The following is an 18665-nucleotide window of genomic DNA, read 5'->3' as shown; positions in this document are numbered from 1 at the left end:
ATCTTACGTCTGCTGTTACACGAAGGGCCGTCGAGCTACAATTGGAAATGCCATTTCAAATGTCCTTGCCAGCAAGCCCAGTCACATTTCAAGAGGTGGTGCAGCAAATTAAGAAGCTGAAGGCCAAAAAATCCCCTGGTGAGGACCTGCTGGACAACAGGACTTTAAAACTTCTGCCTAAAAAAGCGCTGCTATTTATAGTGCTGCTCCTCAACAGCATTCTTAGGATAGGACACTTTCCTACCTGCTGGAAGATGGCGCTAATCTCCATGGTACCTAAGCCAGAAAAACAACACACAGAAGTCGATGGCTACAGACCAATTAGCCTGCTCTCAGCGCTAGGGAAGATGGCGGAAAGAATGATACTGAACCGCATCATGCAGCTTGAACCTGTAAAGAAAAGAATTCCAAAGTGGCAGTTTGGATTTAGACAAGGTCACGGCACGCCAGAACAACTTCATCGAGTGGTCAACTTCGCGCTTGATGCAATGGAGCAAAAAATGTATTCGGTAGCTGTGTTTATGGACATTCAACAAGCGTTTGACAGGGTGTGGCATGATGGCCTCCTCTTTAAGCTGAGAAACATATTGCCGCCGCAGCTATTCCAGCTGGTGAGTAGCTTTCTAATGGACAGAAGTTTTAGAGTTGTTGTAAATGGAGCAAAATCATCGAAGCCCCAAATCTGTGCAGGCGTCCCACAAGGCAGCGTTCTTAGACCAACGTTATATACCCTATATACAGCCGATATGCCTTCCTCAAGGGTAATAACTGGGTTGGACGAGGACGATGTGTTGATAGCAACCTACGCGGATGACACTGCAGTGCTGACCAGAAGTCCAAGCATAAATCTAGCTACGGAAGCTCTGCAACAATATGTGAGCAGCTTTGAGGTCTGGGCTCAGAAATGGAACATAGGCATCAACAGCAGCAAATGTGCTAATGTTACTTTTGCTACTAGAACACTTTCTTGCGGAGGCATTATTATGCTGGGCTCCACACTTACGCACAAGAGCTCGTACAAATACCTGGGTGTTGTACTCGACAGGTCACTAAATTTCAAAACCCATACTACCATGGTTCGACAGTCTGTGATGGCGAAAGCGGGAAAGATGGCGTGGCTACTTGCACCAAGAAATAAGCTATCGCTGTACAGCAAAGTCACGATATACAAGTCCATCCTCAGCCCCATATGGAAATACGCACTTCAAGTTTACGGCATCGCGTCAAAAACCAACTTAAATAAAATTAGAGTTGCTCAGTCAAAAATTCTACGACGCATATGCAATGCTCCATGGTACATACGAAACAGCGACATCGAGAGGGACCTAAAGGTTCCCAAAGTGGGCGATGTTATACAATTACATGCAGCAAGGTACTTGCAACGACTTGGTGGTCACCCTAATGCGCTAGCCAGACGTCTAATTAACCCGTTAAGGAAAAGAAGACTCAAAAGGAGTCATCCACTGGATCTCCCTACTAGATCCCTCCTATAACATCTCATTAACTTTTTGTAAATATTCTAAATAATGTATGTACCTACTCCATATATGTAACATTAAGTTTAAGTATGTATCTCCTGTGATCAATTGTTTTTCCCCTTAAATGTAAAACTAGATTAAGTTGCCACGAAAGGTAGCAGTAAACTTGTTTACAATAAAATACAAATTTTCCACATGAAAAAAAAAAATAATAATAATTCGAGTAATTCGAATTCATTTCGTTTTCCTCTTATCAGAATGCCAAGTGATGTCAAAATCAACACGAAATAACTTTGATATATACTTTATTTATTTGCAGTTCAGAAATAGTTAACTAACTTAAGATGTCAACAATGACCTTCGGCTATATTTATTCTTTTTTGTATTACTGTATTTACTTAATATGTTTTAGACTAAAATAAATATTTGTTTAAATATTTTTTTACTTTAGGAACTTTATGGAGAGGGGCTGTATGGTAATGAAATATGATTATTGTTAAAAAATATTTTTGTTTGAGTTGCTTGGGAGGATAAACCGAATTTTAGCAGATGTTCTATTGTGATTTTTCTATTATTAATTTATAATTTTACACAGATCTTTGTGGTTTTTATCACTTTGATATTGTCATTTCATTGTATGGCTTGTAATCACTCTATTAAATGCTAATATATTTTTTTTGCCGACCATGCAACCAAAATGTTACAGAAGGGGCTATCATAGTCTTTATTTGTTTGGTCATTATCATTTGTGATCATTATAACTTAGTCTAAACATACTATAAATGCATAATCTTTATTCATCAAATCCAAAGGCATCTTCGGCGTTTGGAGGTACGAAAGCGCCATTAAATGTTTCTTCAAGCCGATCTTCAATTCCCATGCTGGATGCAATGCCATATATTAAACGCATCAACACAATTCTGACAAAGCTTGGGGTATTTATGTCATCTCCTGGGCTAAGCGAGAGCTGCTTCGGATTTTCAACAAACTTTCCCCTAACATTCTGACTCAGTACGGGAGACCACAAAAATATAGCAATAGCTGCAGCAGAAAAATAGTATTTTAACACCATGCTTAAATTCAACATTATTAGTACAAATATCAAGTATGTGGCCTAATAAAGAAACCAGTTTACTTCTTCGATGACTCTTTGGTACTAAATATAAACTTATGAAAAAACTTCTCCCGGTTTCAAGTATGCTTAAATGTTAGCTTTCCAATTTACGATATGTATGTCGATTTGATTTCTTCGTTCATCAATACTTATGGCCGTATGACATTAGACTTTGGTACAAAGTGTTGGTACCCGCCTCTAGTCACGTCTCCCAGTTATCAGTCGAAGAGCAGCGTAGTATTTGGGACAAAATTATGTTTTCCAACTCGCACAGCGTGTTAAATTATAAAAATTGGATCTGAACAATGTAACAATCGATAATCTCTAAGGTCGCGCTGCTCCCAGCTCAATTCGCAAGCCTTATGCATATATTTCTCTCGCTCTAACTGCATGATTTTCCCATAAAGCTATCATGCGGGTTAAGTCTCGCATTTGACTCGTACGCGATGCCATTTGTGAGCGTTTGGATTGCTGGCTATGTACATTGGCCGTGTAGTACAGACGTTGGCGATTGACGATAGTCCATAGGAATAGCAATGCCAAATCTGCCTACTCCGACGTTAATATTGATAATTTGATATATCAATTAGTTAATACATCTATCTTTTGTTTAAAACTGTTCGTTGTCCTAAATTTTATTTTTACAGATACAAATGTATGTCACAGATGCAAATGAATCTCACAGATAGAAATATATCCAGTAGATATAAATGTATTTGCAGATACAAATGTATATTACAGATAGAACTGTATCTCACAGATACAAATGACCGACATTTTAATTCTTGATAAATCGCATTCTATGCAAGATATTTTTTTGTTGCTCAAGCAAGTGAGATGTGGGTTGGCGAGACTGGCAAAGCGAGTGTGCATGGGGCTTGCCCACTAGTAATATATATTTTCATTGATTTAGCTAAGCTAATGCATATTAATTTTGCAATTTTATTATCATACTTGTTCAAGCGTAAAAGGATTTTCGAATGCCCGACACAAAATTCAGTGGCCTTAAAAATTGCCTGGAAATGTTTTCGGCTTGCAAATCAGCTGCTTTGCGCAAGTACAGGCTTGTACAGGTACTCACCAGGTAATAGGGTAATTGCTAAAACGTCCACACATGAAAATCACCTGAATCTTTGCGTTGACGGATACACAGTTGATTGAGCTGCTGATTTTAAATCACTCATCCTAGTTTATTCTGAGTTTATTCAACGTTCTAAACCTCTTTTATGAGTATGAGAAAAGCAATTTACACCCTACGAATAAAAGTGATCCGAATGAGCTGAATGTATTCAACGCTGACTATTTTTGAGTGACTGCATGTTACTCATCTTACTATTATATTGTTTTTGGTTTGAAACTCCAATTAGGAGGGTAATAAATTTATTTCAAGGCACATTTTCTACTGACTTCGTGTTTATAATCTTTGTATTCAAATCGTACAATTGAGAGTGCTTTTAAGAAACATATGCTGTAGATAAAGCTATTTGCCTATGATTAGGAAAACTAATAAACTCTTTTATTACTTTGGAGCTAAATATGTGTACATACAACACATAGTATGCACATACATATTTCTATTTACAAGTGAAGTATACATATATAAAATACGATAAGTGTATTTACGTTAACGCGTGTCTTTATTACATATTTGCCCAAAAAAATGTTAATTTTATATTTCTTCTGAACCAGACACAAGACCAGCAATATTTATAGCAAATGTTTCACTGATCCAAATGAATTCAAGAAATCTTGCTTCAAGAACTCCAATGATTGCTCCAGCGAAAATGTCCAATATGTAATGACGCTGTAAAATCAGTCGTGATAGAGCTACGCTTACAGCCCAAGCCGTAAGAGGCATTAAAAATACAAAATTCAGAGAATATAATTTTGTAAAAAATATAAGTACATAAAATGCTCTAGATGCGTGGCCAGAGGGAAAACTAAATTTATCGGGTCCTATTACCAACGTATCTTTTATTGCTACCGGTCTTCTTCGGCGCACGAATGACTTTATCACGGCTACGACGACAATATCAAGTATAAGTCCTACAAGCATATTTACTTGCATTTGAAGTAATGCTTTTGAATTCATTATCCATATGAAAGCAGTCCAAGTAATCAACCAGGCAATACCATCACAGGATATTTCTAGAAATTTACAGTTTATCTTTAAAGACTTAAAGAATGAATACTTAGATAGAAGTGATACGCAATAATTTGTCCATTGCACATCTTTCTCTAACGTGTATTTCAGTATGCGTGATGACTGGAATGTAAAAAAAGTATTGTTAATGCCAGAAATTAGTATGTAACTATAAATTAAAATGCACACAAACCGTTTTCATTGTATAAATTAGACATATGTGTACATATATAAATTGTAACTCTATGAGGTGACAAATAATCACATTAAGGGGACTCGGCTCACTCTAATATTTTCCATAAAATACAAGAAATGGAAAAGAGGATTGGGTATTCCACGAATGGGCTTTAAAGAGCAAAAGTACACAACTTTATGCCACCACTACGCCCCTATGCTTATCGTATGTAAAATAAAGCGGCGTTTTCGCCAAAACGCAATAGCGTAAAACGTGGCCCTGGTATAAACAGTTTTCGTATATATGAATTAAAGGTTGCGACAACTGTGTTTGACGTGTATCGAATACCATTTTCAACGTTCCCACGCAGACGATGTTTTTTTTACTCTTCCATTTGCTTTTTCAGATATATCGTTGCTTCACACATCCCTCTCTTAATTAGTATGACTTTGAATTTTAGCTAGGAGTTTACGATGCCTTCTTTTAAAGGTGCATATTAGATGTTTTCTGACGCAAAAACTTATTCGATTATTTACAGTAAAAGTAAAATGGGGACGAGAACTCTTTACGGATATCGATGTTAACACCGATGAAGATCCTATATTGTTCAAAGCTCAACTGTTTGCTCTGACTGGTGTTGAGCCAGAGCGTCAAAAAGTTATGTGCAAAGGTGGCATACTTAAGAATGAGCAATGGAACTTGCAGTTAAAAGATGTAAGTTGCAATTTGAAGTATGATTCTTACAATTCACAATGTTTATTTTGTAGGGCGCTGTCGTGTTATTATTGGGTAGCAAAGAAGATGTACCAGAAGTACCCACAACACCAATTAAGTTTATTGAAGACATGAATGAAGCAGAAACCGCGACTGCAGTGCGTATTTCTGAAATCATTACATGTCCTTACAGCTTTTTATTTAAAATTAAATTATAGATGCGCCTACCAGCCGGTTTAACAAACCTTGGAAATACCTGCTATATGAATGCCACTATTCAATGCTTAAAAGCAGTTCCTGAGCTTCGTGATGCGCTAAGCAATTTTACCAATGAGGGGTCTGACACCCTCTCAACAGCTTTTTCTATATCATCAGGAATGAAATCTGTTTTTGCTCAGATGGATAAGGGGGCAACAGTCACTCCAATTGTACTGCTGCAGGCGTTACACCGGGCATCCCCCCAATTTGCACAGACCGGAGAAAATGGCACGTACAGGCAGCAAGATGCTAATGAGTGTTGGTCGGAAATTCTAAAAATGCTGCAACAAAAACTTTTACCAATTCGCCAAGAACCATCTAAAAATATTACTCAGAAAACACAACACGGGTAAGTTTATGAAGTAAATTAATGACTTCTAACTTCACTCGTACATTCCCAACAAAAACGCTCATATATGAGAATCATGCAATATAAACTCACTTAGCGTTGACGGACACACACTTGCATGAGCCCAAATGTTCGCTTTCGATTTAAAATCATTCAAACTGTGGCTTGCGAATGTAAACCGGTCCTGAGTAATTTTTGTGAGGGAGGAAAAATGATTCGAACGAGACGTTTGCCAAAATCTTCTCCAGGTGTTCTCGTGCGAGGACTTGTAACCTCTCTCTGCCTGTTGGAATGGGGATCCAACGACTCCGGCAGCCTATTCTGCTATTGCAGTGTATATGTGCATGTGTGCAGCTTCCATGCAACGAATTATTATAAGTTCTCAATACAAACATTAATAAAAAATCCGATTAAATTGTATTTAGTTGTGCAAAAAAATACTGTACTATCCACCGTAGCTCATGCATATATAAACATATGTTTATATCGTTTTTATTATTTACTTAAAGGTCATTTATTGAACAATTCTTTGGTGGAACCTTTGAAGTTAAAATGAGCACTGAAGAAGCTCCAGAAGAAACTGCTACTGTAACAACCGAGAATTTTTTGCAATTAAGTTGCTTCATTTCAATGGAAGTAAAGTACATGCAAAGCGGCCTTAAATCGGTAGTTAACACCACATATTACAAATATCAACGACTATGCATTAACGGCTCCTGTATTAATTTTTAGAAAATGATGGAACCATTGGTCAAGAAATCTGAAACTTTGGGAAGAGACGCACACTACATTAGAACTGTAAGATCTTTCAATGCATAACTTAATTTTATTAACGTTTATTTAATTTTCAGTACTTAGTTAGCCGACTTCCAGCTTATCTTACTGTCCAATTCGTACGATTTCAATATAAGGGAAAAGAAGGCATAAATGCCAAAGTATTGAAGGATATTAAATTCCCCATTGACTTTGACGCGTTTGAGTTGTGTACACCCGAATTGCAACAAAAATTATGTCCAATGCGATCGAAGTTCAAGGATCTGGAAGACAAAAGCATGGAGCTGGCAACACCCAAACCACATGGGGCACAGGAAGAGGACATCGAAAAGAAATATGAGCAATTTTGGTTTGACGATGATTTGGGAAGTAATAATTCTGGATACTATACATTACAAGCTGTATTGACTCATAAAGGTCGATCAAGTTCATCCGGGCACTATGTGGCTTGGGTTCGTTCCAACGGCGATAGTTGGTTTAAATTTGACGATGACGAAGTTACATCTGTGGCCACGGATGAAATTTTACGACTTTCAGGTGGTGGAGATTGGCATTGTGCCTATGTCCTATTATATGGACCGAAGCGTTTGGAAAAGCTCTAGATAATTGTGTTACTGTCAATAAATCTGGGTTGTTGATCAAATTAATTTGAATTATAAAAATCCTCACGAGATCTAAACAGTCTTTTACTTTTGCATGTGGTGGGCACGCTTTTTAAATTTGGGAGAAGTCAAACAACAACACAAAAATGTAATCTTCACTACGAATACTTTGTTTTGGGATTCTCGGTTCTGAGTCTATTTGTTTATTTTTGTATTTGTATTATTTTTGGCGTCCACAATCTTGAAGATACATATGCGGAAACCGAAAACGCAGAATCGTAGAGATTGCCCATATCTGCTAGACTACAATCTGAATCAGATCGGATCATTATTATAGCCAGAAGTGCAGTGGCTACGTAACGCCTTCTACGCGCTTGCTCATTTTCTGTCTATCTCTCACACAAATTTCGTCGTGCAATGTGTGCGCCCTCTTGCGAGATAAAACGCCTGATTTTTGTTTGAGAATACAAAGAATACAAAAACGAAGAGGCAGATGTAAATAAAAAATTAAAAGAAATGGAAACAGATAAAATCTAATACATAAAAGTCTCCCAGACACCTACCCAGGGTGGATGTTGTCTTCGAGAGAACTCTTCGCAAGCACGAAGCTTCTGAATTGCTCTCGATTTCGCAAAACTTACACCATGAGGCGCGTTTGGCTTATTTGTTGTAAATTGACAGACTGGCCTTGTATTCGGCCCAGCTCTGCTTAACATACATATAAAGCTCTTGCTTTGTTGAAGAGGCTCCGCGGGGCTTTCCAGAGTTCCCCCAGTTTGGAGTCCACCATTCAGGTTTCTTCCGAGTCCAGTGGTCTCGGTAGGTATCGATAGGAAAAAAGGGAATACAGTTTCCTGTGGTCCGCAAAGGAGTGTTCTTCCGGGACCCTGCAGGATACAATGTTCCTCTGTATCTCGTGAGAGGCAAGTGTAACGTCCAGGACCTCTTTACGATTTTTAATAATAATAATGGGATTATTTCCCCGGTTAAATAATACCAGCTGAGTGGTCAGTAGATAAGTGAACAGGTACTCACCCTGTTCATAAGTGTCAGTGATTTCCCACTGACCCGATGTCCGTGGGCGCGCAGTTTGCGATGAGCATACGGGGTGGCGCGTGTGGAGGAGGTATGGCTATGACTCGTATAGGTGGAGCACATCCTCAGTGAGCTCTCCTGGCATTCGAGGCTCACTGCAGTGTGGTCTTCTTTCTGAAATTTGGGAGAAAAAATAAGTGCAACTGTATTTTTGCAAGAATGTAGGTACTTGTTTTACCTGTGGTAACAGCTACGTATAGTCCATAGTCTCGAGTCCTCAGCCCAGATACCCTGCTTCCAAGAATCCAAGGCTAATAGTCCAATGAGGACTATGTCGGCTCCACCCCAGGAGAGCAGCGCATGGTACCTTACCATGGTGGAGGTTTATCTGCAGCAGGGTCAATCACGTTCCTGGAGTTCACCACCACCATTGTTTTGTCTGGATCGGTCTCAGGAGACTAAAACTTCTTGCCGGCATCGATAAGCTAGAGACCCCGGCTAGTTTGCTCCCATCCGGTACGTAGTCGTCCAGGATGTCGTCCGACACCACAGACGCTCCGCCCGACGCCGCAAGTTCAGCCTCCACACTTTAGGCCTCCAGGGGCTCTATGTCTAGCTCGACCTCCGGTGGCCTATCCTTTTGAGTTTATGGTTTTTTCGTATCTTCAAAATGTGGAGATTTTCTTCCTTTGTGGCGACGGGGCGAAATTTTGAAATACACTTGTGACATTTGTGATATCACAGGAGTCTAAACCAATTTTGGTTGCTTTAGCTCTTATAGTCTCTGAGATCTAGGCGCTCGGCTTTTGATGCTGATCATGTTGCACACATTTACACTTTCACCACAGATGTAATATACCCCTATACTCTTCGAGTATCGGGTATAAAAATGTTAAGCCCCAAAAAAAAGTTCGATTTTGTTGCATAGTGTAGTCGATTAACTTTGAAATAAATTTTATACATACATATGTACATATGTATAAGTACAAATTCGAACGAGCATGACTAGGGCGGAATTTCAAAATGCCATTTTTCGGTATTCGGCATAAAGACAGACAGATTTACACCTACCCAAATAGGCAGGGCTCTTCCTCCGTCTACGTAATGGCAAATATATCTTCTTAGACGCACACGATACGAAGTAATTTTCAACTGAAGCTATAAACAGCCGAGAAATAATGCATTTTATTAGTATACAAATAATTTATACATATGTACATACGTATGTATGCTTAATAGTATATCTACAGGCATATACATCTTAATGGTTGGTTCAAAATTAAATGTACATCATCTCAGCCATTGAAGACATTTTTTTTGGAATATGCACCATAGTATCAAAATAGCTAGCCAGTTCTGATATCGTTACATCGTCGCAGTTGCTTGGTGTTGTGGCATTATAACAAGCTTGCTGAGAGCACGTCGTGCCCATACGTGAAACTGATAGTGATCTCTTAGATGCTGATATTGTAAAAGCGTTGCGTTCCTTAATTGACAGCAGTCTACAATTGATTTCTTTTTTGCTGGAAATTGTTGCTTTATATTTACTGCAGATTTTTGGTACACGACGAACATTATCCAAATTTGTTTCCTTTGTTTGGTCCAGCAATATATCGCATTCACTGATAAGATCGCGGAAACTGCATGTGTCGCCTATATTAAAGGTCGAGTTTTTAGTCTGAATTTTGCTAGTTTTTTCCTTTTCTGCGTTTAAGTGAAACATTTGACTACTTCGAACAAGACTCCTTCCGTGTTCACAACCAAATAATGTCTTCAACATAGGTTGCCGAAAAAGATATTTCTTTGTAGGGGCAACATGTTTTTTCTGTGCAAGCTTTTTAACACCATGCGAGTAACTTGGGGGACTTGTAATTTCAACAGATTCCGTTTGAAGAAAAGACTTGTCTTGCGTGCAACTCTCAAGACAGCTCTCGGATCGACGCCTTGGTCTGCACTTCCAGCGATGTATCATTTTGTGTTTGGCGGTAAGTATTTGTTCAAAGTTGTCATTCGCATTTGAAAGTTTAAAATCATTGTCTGGATTATAGAATGGATTCCTTTTTACTGATTTGCAAAGAGGGTGTGTTGGTGTTATTTTCAACTTGTCGAGATTGGCTGGTAATTCCTCAGTAGTCATTCTACAAACATAATTGTAATTATTAAAAAACCATTTGGGATTATTTTTGTCCAGTTTTTGAAATATTATTGTTCGACCTAAGGCAGCCAAAAATACCTTTTTGTTTATTTTTGTTTGTTTGCTCTTAATAAAAATGAATATGCTATGTATAGAGTATGCCCATATATCCACATCGTATACAGGGTGACCACGGCCCATTTATACCACTTATCGATCAGAAATATACCAAAATATACTTTTTCATAATAAAAATATACCAAAAATATTGCAATCAAATTTTCCTCTCCTTTTTATTTTATAATATTTATTAAAACTTAGTACTCACATCCGACAACAGTTTTGCGATCAAACTTACTTAGCATAAATTTCTAATCGGTTTTATACGAATATCAACCCTAATTCTGCACGAGTACACATTTTTCGGATCAGAGTCATAGGCCTAAGTCTCAAATCTCCGATCAGAACCACTTTTTCGGTGAAAAAATGCCGAGGTGTAGATTTTCTACGATTACACTGGTCAATCAGCTGTGATTTTTTGTTTTATTTGCTCTACCCATTTTCAAATACTTTTTCCCGATTTTCTTTTCTAAATTGAATAAAACTTAAAAAATTTAACCAATCGGCATATGATTTCATTAACTTTAATCTGAGAGCCCATTAATATACGCATAGGTTTACTTTTCAGGTAGTGTTTGGTATTTTCTTCTTTTTTTCCTATAAGAATGATGTTTCTTTCTAGACTTTCCCCAAAGTCTCTCTAATACTGTATTCACACTGGGATGATCCGTAATAGCCTATTCCCACAGGTGACCGCCCGCCATCGTTTTCTAGGATTGCTTTTTACGGATTTGCCGTTCCGAAAATTTCTCAGTTGTTCCACTATCCATCGAGAATGTTCCTAATCAGAATTTTTCTATGCGATATATAGCCGAAGGGGTTCATATGCATACAAAATGTGCTATCAATGGCAAGAAAAAAATAATAATTCCATAAACTTTCTGCTTTGCACAATTACACAGAAATTCGTACTTGAGGGTTTTGTGCGTACTCACAGATGAATCTATATGTTCTCTCGCCTTCGTGCAAGAGAGACGGCGCGGATTTCGACGATTCCAAAAACCTCACTGCAGTTAACCATTGAAATGTATGGGCGCTTAAATTTAATAAAATTAAATTAAATATGTCTACATTGTTAAATTTTTTCCCGCGATACTTTCCATTGTGGACAGAAACAATCGATGTTCGGCTAAATGTTCAACCATCGATAATATAGGTATCGCTATCGCTATTCTATATAGCACAACATATTTTATGTTATCAAAGTCACACAAATTTGTTGACTGTGCCAGTAAAAGTCATTTTTAACTTTAAAAATTGTATTAATATGATTTGTTCGGATTTCTTTTTTATAATTCGTGCTCTCAATGCTCTGTTCACGGCCGTCTAAATTTGTCATACCCCATGTCTGTACATATACTAGAAATGGGAGAAAATAATTTTTGTTGAACTTTTGTTGCGATATTTAATTTAAGTTTACATTTTAAAAACGTTCTAAAGAATCCAAACAAAGAATTTAACACAGACACAGCAGTGCTTTGTGTATATATGTATGTACGTGTTATGTACAATCGTGAATTTTTATTTATGACTAACTTTTAAAAATAAGTACATACATGTAAGTAGTAAGAAATTGGTTGTTTGTCATACAGTGCATATGCAGCCATCTGTAAAGCCGTATTTCGGGTCTGCAGCAGACTGCCAGACCGAATCCCAACTGAGTTGTTTTTGTAGGTGCCACAGAAGGCTGTCTCTGTTGACTAGAAATTTGGTTAAGTTTTTGGAATAGTTATTATATTTCTGGTTTATCTTAATTAGCATGATAAAGTATTTCAATTGTTTTAACACCTTTATTTCTATTTTACGAAGCATCTAGAAAAATCTCTAGTAGAATTGCAATTCGTTGTTGGCGTCTTAAACCAGTTTGAAGGAAAATCTGGCAAGAACTGATCGTCTTGCTCAGCGGCAAGGATCCAGGTTCAAACCTGTTCCTGAAGTCCATTGGCACATTCAAATCATGCTTTCAAATGACATCGTTCGGAGCAACAGAAATGGTCCACAATACTGCGGCAGTATTATCTGTGTCAGCTGGTCTTTATTTCTCGATTATAGAAAACAGTTTTGGGTCGTCGTCGTACATAATTTGGTTGCTCTAGCTCTTATGGTCTTTGAGAATTAGGCGTCAAATATGTCGTGCGGAAAAACAGACATAGCTATATCGACCTGGCTATTGATGCTGATCTTCTGGGTGTTACACACATCTACTTTCACCACAAATCTATACTTTTCGAGTACTGGGTACTTTTGGAGCCCGAAGTCTACCAGAAAACGCCGGTTTGATGCAGGAAAAAAGTTTGATTTAGATTCCTAGAGGAGGAAGGTCGTGCAGAGGTTGTTAGGTATCTTAAGTCTGGTTGTATTTTACTTTGCAATTCTGAAATGCTGAATAAATGCCATAAGCTTATCGTTTTGAAAATATTAAACTTTCAAATTCAAAATTGATAATTTTTTGCTTTATTTTTGTTCCAAAATTTTGAATAATCGGGAAAAGTAGAAAAATAATTATTTCTTGTATTTTCATATTTACATTAATTGGGCGTCGTTTAAGGTATCGTTCTATGGATAAATGGTTAACCTGCAACCGTTTTCCCCAACCTCTGAATGCTGAATTTTGCCGTTAAGTTCCGTTAAGTGCAATTTTACCGTTAAAATCAAATACAAAATTGTGTTTTTTTTTGTAAAATAAAAACGGTCGTAATTCAAGAAACGCAAAAAATGATCAGTTTTGAATTTGAAATTTGAATTTAATTTTTTTTTTTGACGTCGAGGCAAGTTTGGGCGCAAGACCTCGCTGAATCTTCCCGAATCCCGAGTCAAAATTCTGCGAAAGGTAAAATTTTCTTTTTAAAGCAGATATGGAGTGAAAATTATGAAAAAGTGCGCAGTCAACAAAGATTTTGTGGGTATATTGCAAATTCTAAGTATGAGGAGGTCCTCTACTCATCTAGACCTTTAATCTAATTTTTTTCTCGTGCAAAGTACATACAAAAAGTTTCATTTTGTCGCACAGTGTTATATATCTTATATAACGAGTAACTTATTAAATTTAATACAAACAATGGCTAATTATATTTCCTAAAATGTTAATTTTTAGTGAACGATATGGTTGTTGAAAATCCAACACATAAGGATGTCGATTTAGCTGATATTTTAGGGGCCAATTGGCCAACACATGCCGGGGCAGCAGCTATGATTTTAAATAAAAATAAAACATCTGTGGAGGGCAACAGTGACGACGAGGGTCCGCCGAAATCTTCGAACCCGCTATCGATAGCAGTCAAAGATGAATCTTTGGGTGAGTATCTCTCATTTATATAAACAAGTTTTGGTTGGCTCAAAATTGTAAAAACAAACCCTTTTGATTTGATCGGTTTCGCCCGTTTAGTACACGTCGCTCTGTGTGAATATTTCAAATAGTGCTCAGTAGCTCAACATATAAAACCAAACTATTCTTAATTGATGCATTTACATAAAATTGACACCATTACCAGGGCAATTTGTCTTGTGCCTTCAAAGTAAATCGTTCATTTGATCCCAAACTCAAATTTGGCTTTGAAATAATTGGTTAATACAACAACACCTTACGTTTTCGTGCAAACAGCTGACTCAGTCCGATTTTGGTATCGATTTTTGGGATGTTAAACATAACAGAGGCTTTTGTGCGCGCAATAAACTAAATTGTGGGTTTAACAGCACTAATTTGTGCGTTTAACAGGACATGAGAAAATGTGACAAAACGGGGGCACATAAAAACGAAACGTTTTGGCTGAAAACGCAAAGAGTAAATAAAAACCGGATCCTGCCTGAATATCCAAATAGCCCGTATGTAAATGTAAACATAATTCAGTATGCGTTGATCTATTCGTTTGTGTGTGTTACGTGTTTTGTGACTGTGAAAAGTATGTAGAGTAGGGTCCGGAGGATAAGCCGTTGATAGAGAGACAGATAAATAGATTTAACGGAATGTGCGGTATGGAAACAGTGGCAATATTTTGTGTCACTAGGTGGCAGAAATATATTGCATAAGTTACATAAATCATAACCTTACATAAACATATACTGACTGCGTACCGGGGTTTTTTATTAATTATTTTTCTTTTTACCTTTTGAAATGCAATTTTTAGGTCACACAATTTCAGATTATCAACGCCTGATTGAAATACCAGGAACAGAGCTTGCAATTGGCTCCCTCGTCGAAGTATCTGATTCTGGAGTGTGTGGAGATGTGTATGGTGTAATTAGATGGATTGGTATACCTCCAGGAATTTCTAAAAACGTACTTGTTGGAATAGAGCTTGAAGACGAACCTTTCTTGAAGAACATTCCATTGTCAGATGGAAGTTACAATGGCCTTCGGTATATATTTATTTACATATTTTTAATAAAAATAAGTAGATAGTAATTAAAATTGATGTGCATTTCTTTTTAAATTAATTTATGTCGTATGTCGCTGAAACTGAATCCGCTGTCCGAATTCAAAATGTGATTTGTTCCCTGCGCTATAGTGCAAAATCACATTTTTCCGCCATAAACCGCCAATATTTATGCTCGGTACTCGAAAAGTATAGGGGTATATTCGTGGAGGAGAGGCCCTCTGACAAATATGGAATAGGAATATGAAGAATATATAATAATATTGAATTATGTATTTAATTCATAATAATTAATAGGTATTTAAAAAAATTTGTTTGTTCACAATTTTCAGCTTATTTACGTGTCACCAAGGTCGGGCTATTTTTGTAACGTCCGACAGGTGCAAAACTGATCGACGATTCACCGATAAAGACAGCTACCATGTAGGAAACAAGATTACTAACAATCAGGAGATAAACTTCGGTGTCGTCGCGTGCCCTTCTATTTCTGGTTCAGTACCGCCACTACGTAAGTGCATACTTACAGCTTGCACAATTTAAATTCTTATTGATCAAGATGACAATCGACAATTGACACGTCCTTATCTTTTATTTTAGGAATACATAGTTCGGATGAGCTCCAGAAAATTTGTGGAAAATTCAAAGGAATACAAGGACATCATAACTCTTGCTATCTTGATGCGACACTATTTTCAATGTTCACTTTTACTAGTGTGTTTGATTCTATACTGTACCGATCTCCAGGACCCAAAGTAAGACAATAACGATGCTGAAAATCTTGTAATCTAATAATTTTCCAACAGGATATTCGGAATTACAGAGATGTTCAAAAGGTTTTGCGGGATGAAATTGTTAATCCATTGAGGAAACAATTATTTGTGCGATCTGACAGCGTTATGAAGCTGCGAGAACTATTAGACCAACTCAGTTCTGTAAGTGGTCTCACATGCGAGGAAAAAGATCCTGAAGAGTTCCTGAACAGTTTGCTATCACAAATTATGCGCGTCGAACCATTCTTAAAAGTGCGTTAATTTTTCATTTTATGGTGAGAATTTGTATTAAGTTCAGTTCTTTATTTTCTTTATTCTTTATTTTTAGCTTAGCTCTGGACAAGACTCATATTTTTATCAACTGTTTGTGGATAAAGATGAAAAACTAACATTACCAACTGTCCAGCAACTTTTTGAACAAAGCTTTCATTCGTCGAATATCAAACTAAAGGAGGTTCCCTCTTGTTTTATTATTCAGATGCCTCGTTTTGGAAAAAGTTACAAAATGTATCCAAGAATTTTACCCTCGCAAGTTCTAGATGTGACAGACATAATTGAAAACTGTAAGCTTTAAAATTAAAACCCAAATTGTATTTCTTCTTCTTAAAAGAAATAATTTCGTAAAACATATTATTGTTTCCTTCATTCTGGCTGTAATATTGATTCGATCGAAACGACCTGTTTCTGAGTTTTAAATTTTCTGGTACATATCTTCAAAGTGTGACTAGCCAAGCCGGCATAGCATTTGATGCTGGTTAAGAAATTGTATACTTTATGTGTTCGGGAATTGATATCAAACATAAAACATAATCTCATATAATATACGGCTCACACCGTTCCGCTCAAATTCACTTCCTCTCTATTATATGCGACTATTAAGCCTTATTGAACATTTTTCTAATTATTTTAGCTCCTCGACAGTGCTTTCTGTGTGGAAAACTAGCTGAATATGAATGTAATGAATGTTTTGGAAGTCTACAAGTCGGCTCAGGTCTTGAGTGTACAGCCTTTTGTCAAAAATGCCTTGTTACATTTCATATGCATGCAAAAAGGTAAAATTAAATTTACGATTATATAGGTTCATTATCTTACTTTTATTCATTAAATTTTAGGAATAATCATGTGCATACAAAAATATTTATTCCCAAGGACTTCAGAATTATGGCTGATCATATGGTAGTACCACGAGTTTACATGGAACTATTTTCAGTTGTTTGTATAGAAACATCGCATTATGTAGCGTTTGTAAAATCAGGTTCTGGGCCAGATGCACCATGGTGTTTTTTCGATTCAATGGCTGATAGAAAGGGTAAGTTACATTATATATACACTGGTGATCGTTATTCGGAGTCACACTTGCCATGTGATGTCAGCTTTCACAGTTTAATTTTTATTTATTGTCCTGGAGGCTTTGCGGACCGAGTTTTCTCTTGATTTGAATATAGCGATCTATCCGGTCCCCCATCCTTAAATAAAATATTGTGCATTGAAACCAATACGATACATTTTACATATGCCTTTTATATTTTCTTTTAGGTGAACAGAATGGATATAACATACCGGAAATGATATGTGTTCCCGAATTAACACAGTGGCTTTCCGATGAAGGTGCGCGCTCTATTAATGAAACATCACCTAATGATAAAGTTCTACCTGATCACGCCAAGCGAATTTTTTGCGATGCCTATATGTGTCTGTATCAAAGCACAGACACTATGATGTACCATTAATAAAATTAATAAATATCGTATGTTTTTAATAAAACTTTTACAATGCCTAAAAATTGTTTGGTCGTTTCAGATTTAAATTTTTTAGATTTTGAAATTGATTGAATCTGATTGAATGATTAAATTGTCAATCTGCCCCTTAAGAATCCCGTCTTATGTTCGTATTAAAGAAACAGTATGAACGATAAGAGGCTGCTATTTTAGTTTCTGGCCTAGGTCACATTTAGCCTTCTTCGGACCCAATGGGATAAATTAACACACCACTTTTTCTTGTACTGTCGCGTTTAATATCGCCCTGCGGTGTGCTTCTGCTGACAAATCTGGTTGACGTCCTCAGTGATGTCCCAACGGTCGTGCATTGTAGCATCTCATCGATTAGGCTCACCGTCAGTGCACCTGTGATAGCTGATGTACGTATGTATGTATGATATTAAAGGTGCCTTCTATGTCGGGGAAGTCTACCAGTGTGTACTCCTTGCAGAAAAGGGACGCTTGGACGCTTAAGGGAAGGACGAGAGACTTATGGGTCTTTGGGGGCAGCGTGCGCGGCCTTGTGTGCCTTAGGAATGAAGACGACGTTGGTGTGAAGCCAGTTGTTCGTGTGAGTTCTGTTTTCATCGCAGCCAGGCAAGTGGGTGTTGAGGAGAAAGTTTAACGGGCAGACTGGCCTTATACTCCGCCCAGTTCTGCTCAACTTATAAAGCTTTTGCTTTGTTGAAGAGGGTCCGCGAGACTATCCGGAGTTCCCCTAGTTTTCCAGTCGACCATTCAGGTTTCTTCCGGCCTCTGGTTTTGATAGAGGGACAGAATTGATCGAAAGCTCACCCTGACCCGAAGCAGGGCTCCTTGACCTCCTGGGCCGTATTCTCCCTGATTGAGGCAATAAAATGAAAGATGCG

The 18665-nt window shown here is 37.4% G+C and overlaps 4 protein-coding genes across 6 annotated transcripts; 2 read left to right on the top strand and 2 right to left on the bottom strand.

Moving 5' to 3' along the window:
* Nucleotides 1-3955: 3955 nt before the first annotated feature.
* On the bottom strand, nt 3956-5039 carry LOC108161334 (phospholipid phosphatase 6). Its single transcript, XM_017295572.2, has 2 exons — nt 4929-5039; nt 3956-4858 (listed from the first exon to the last, which is right to left on the bottom strand). Exons 1-2 carry the CDS (start codon nt 4935-4937, stop codon nt 4262-4264), a joined length of 606 nt encoding a protein of 201 aa, XP_017151061.2. The 5' UTR covers nt 4938-5039; the 3' UTR covers nt 3956-4261.
* A 259-nt stretch (nt 5040-5298) lies between these two features.
* Nucleotides 5299-7678, top strand: LOC108161323 (ubiquitin carboxyl-terminal hydrolase 14). Its single transcript, XM_017295554.2, has 7 exons — nt 5299-5399; nt 5449-5624; nt 5678-5782; nt 5843-6231; nt 6741-6897; nt 6964-7029; nt 7083-7678. The coding sequence occupies exons 1-7, from the start codon at nt 5384-5386 to the stop codon at nt 7605-7607; spliced, it is 1434 nt and encodes a 477-aa protein (XP_017151043.2). The 5' UTR covers nt 5299-5383; the 3' UTR covers nt 7608-7678.
* A 2106-nt stretch (nt 7679-9784) lies between these two features.
* Nucleotides 9785-10973, bottom strand: LOC108161328. The gene is made up of 2 exons (XM_017295563.2): nt 10876-10973; nt 9785-10780 (listed from the first exon to the last, which is right to left on the bottom strand). Exon 2 carries the CDS (start codon nt 10777-10779, stop codon nt 9922-9924), a length of 858 nt encoding a protein of 285 aa, XP_017151052.2. The 5' UTR covers nt 10780; nt 10876-10973; the 3' UTR covers nt 9785-9921.
* A 1104-nt stretch (nt 10974-12077) lies between these two features.
* Nucleotides 12078-17823, top strand: LOC108161321 (ubiquitin carboxyl-terminal hydrolase CYLD). Of its 3 annotated transcripts, none has more exons than XM_017295551.2 (10): nt 12078-12390; nt 13991-14191; nt 15021-15252; nt 15602-15777; nt 15867-16021; nt 16073-16291; nt 16368-16602; nt 16950-17091; nt 17152-17348; nt 17576-17823. In XM_017295551.2, the coding sequence occupies exons 2-10, from the start codon at nt 13999-14001 to the stop codon at nt 17767-17769; spliced, it is 1743 nt and encodes a 580-aa protein (XP_017151040.1). In that variant the 5' UTR covers nt 12078-12390; nt 13991-13998; the 3' UTR covers nt 17770-17823. The 3 variants fall into 3 exon arrangements, with proteins under 3 accessions (XP_017151040.1, XP_017151038.1, XP_033248962.1); XM_017295549.2 differs by having other exon boundaries at nt 12078-12454; XM_033393071.1 differs by lacking the exons at nt 12078-12390; nt 13991-14191 and adding an exon at nt 14845-14866.
* Nucleotides 17824-18665: the final 842 nt, after the last annotated feature.

The sequence above is a fragment of the Drosophila miranda genome, chromosome 4 (genome assembly GCF_003369915.1).
Source record: "Drosophila miranda strain MSH22 chromosome 4, D.miranda_PacBio2.1, whole genome shotgun sequence".
NCBI lineage: Eukaryota > Metazoa > Arthropoda > Insecta > Diptera > Drosophilidae > Drosophila > Drosophila miranda.
Note: the sequence above shows the minus strand (reverse complement) of the source record. Positions and strands in the feature narration are given on the sequence as shown.

Coding starts and splice junctions, on each gene's coding strand:
- LOC108161323 (XM_017295554.2), top strand. Junction 5,783..5,842: donor AAGCAGAAACCGCGACTGCA/GTGCGTATTTCT, acceptor ATTAAATTATAG/ATGCGCCTACCAGCCGGTTT. Junction 6,898..6,963: donor TGCAAAGCGGCCTTAAATCG/GTAGTTAACACC, acceptor ATTAATTTTTAG/AAAATGATGGAACCATTGGT.
- LOC108161328 (XM_017295563.2), bottom strand. CDS start 10,779: ATGACTACTGAGGAATTACCAGCCAATCTCGACAAGTTGAAAATAACA.
- LOC108161321 (XM_017295551.2), top strand. CDS start 13,999: ATGGTTGTTGAAAATCCAACACATAAGGATGTCGATTTAGCTGATATT. Junction 14,192..15,020: donor AGTCAAAGATGAATCTTTGG/GTGAGTATCTCT, acceptor TGCAATTTTTAG/GTCACACAATTTCAGATTAT. Junction 15,778..15,866: donor TGGTTCAGTACCGCCACTAC/GTAAGTGCATAC, acceptor CTTTTATTTTAG/GAATACATAGTTCGGATGAG.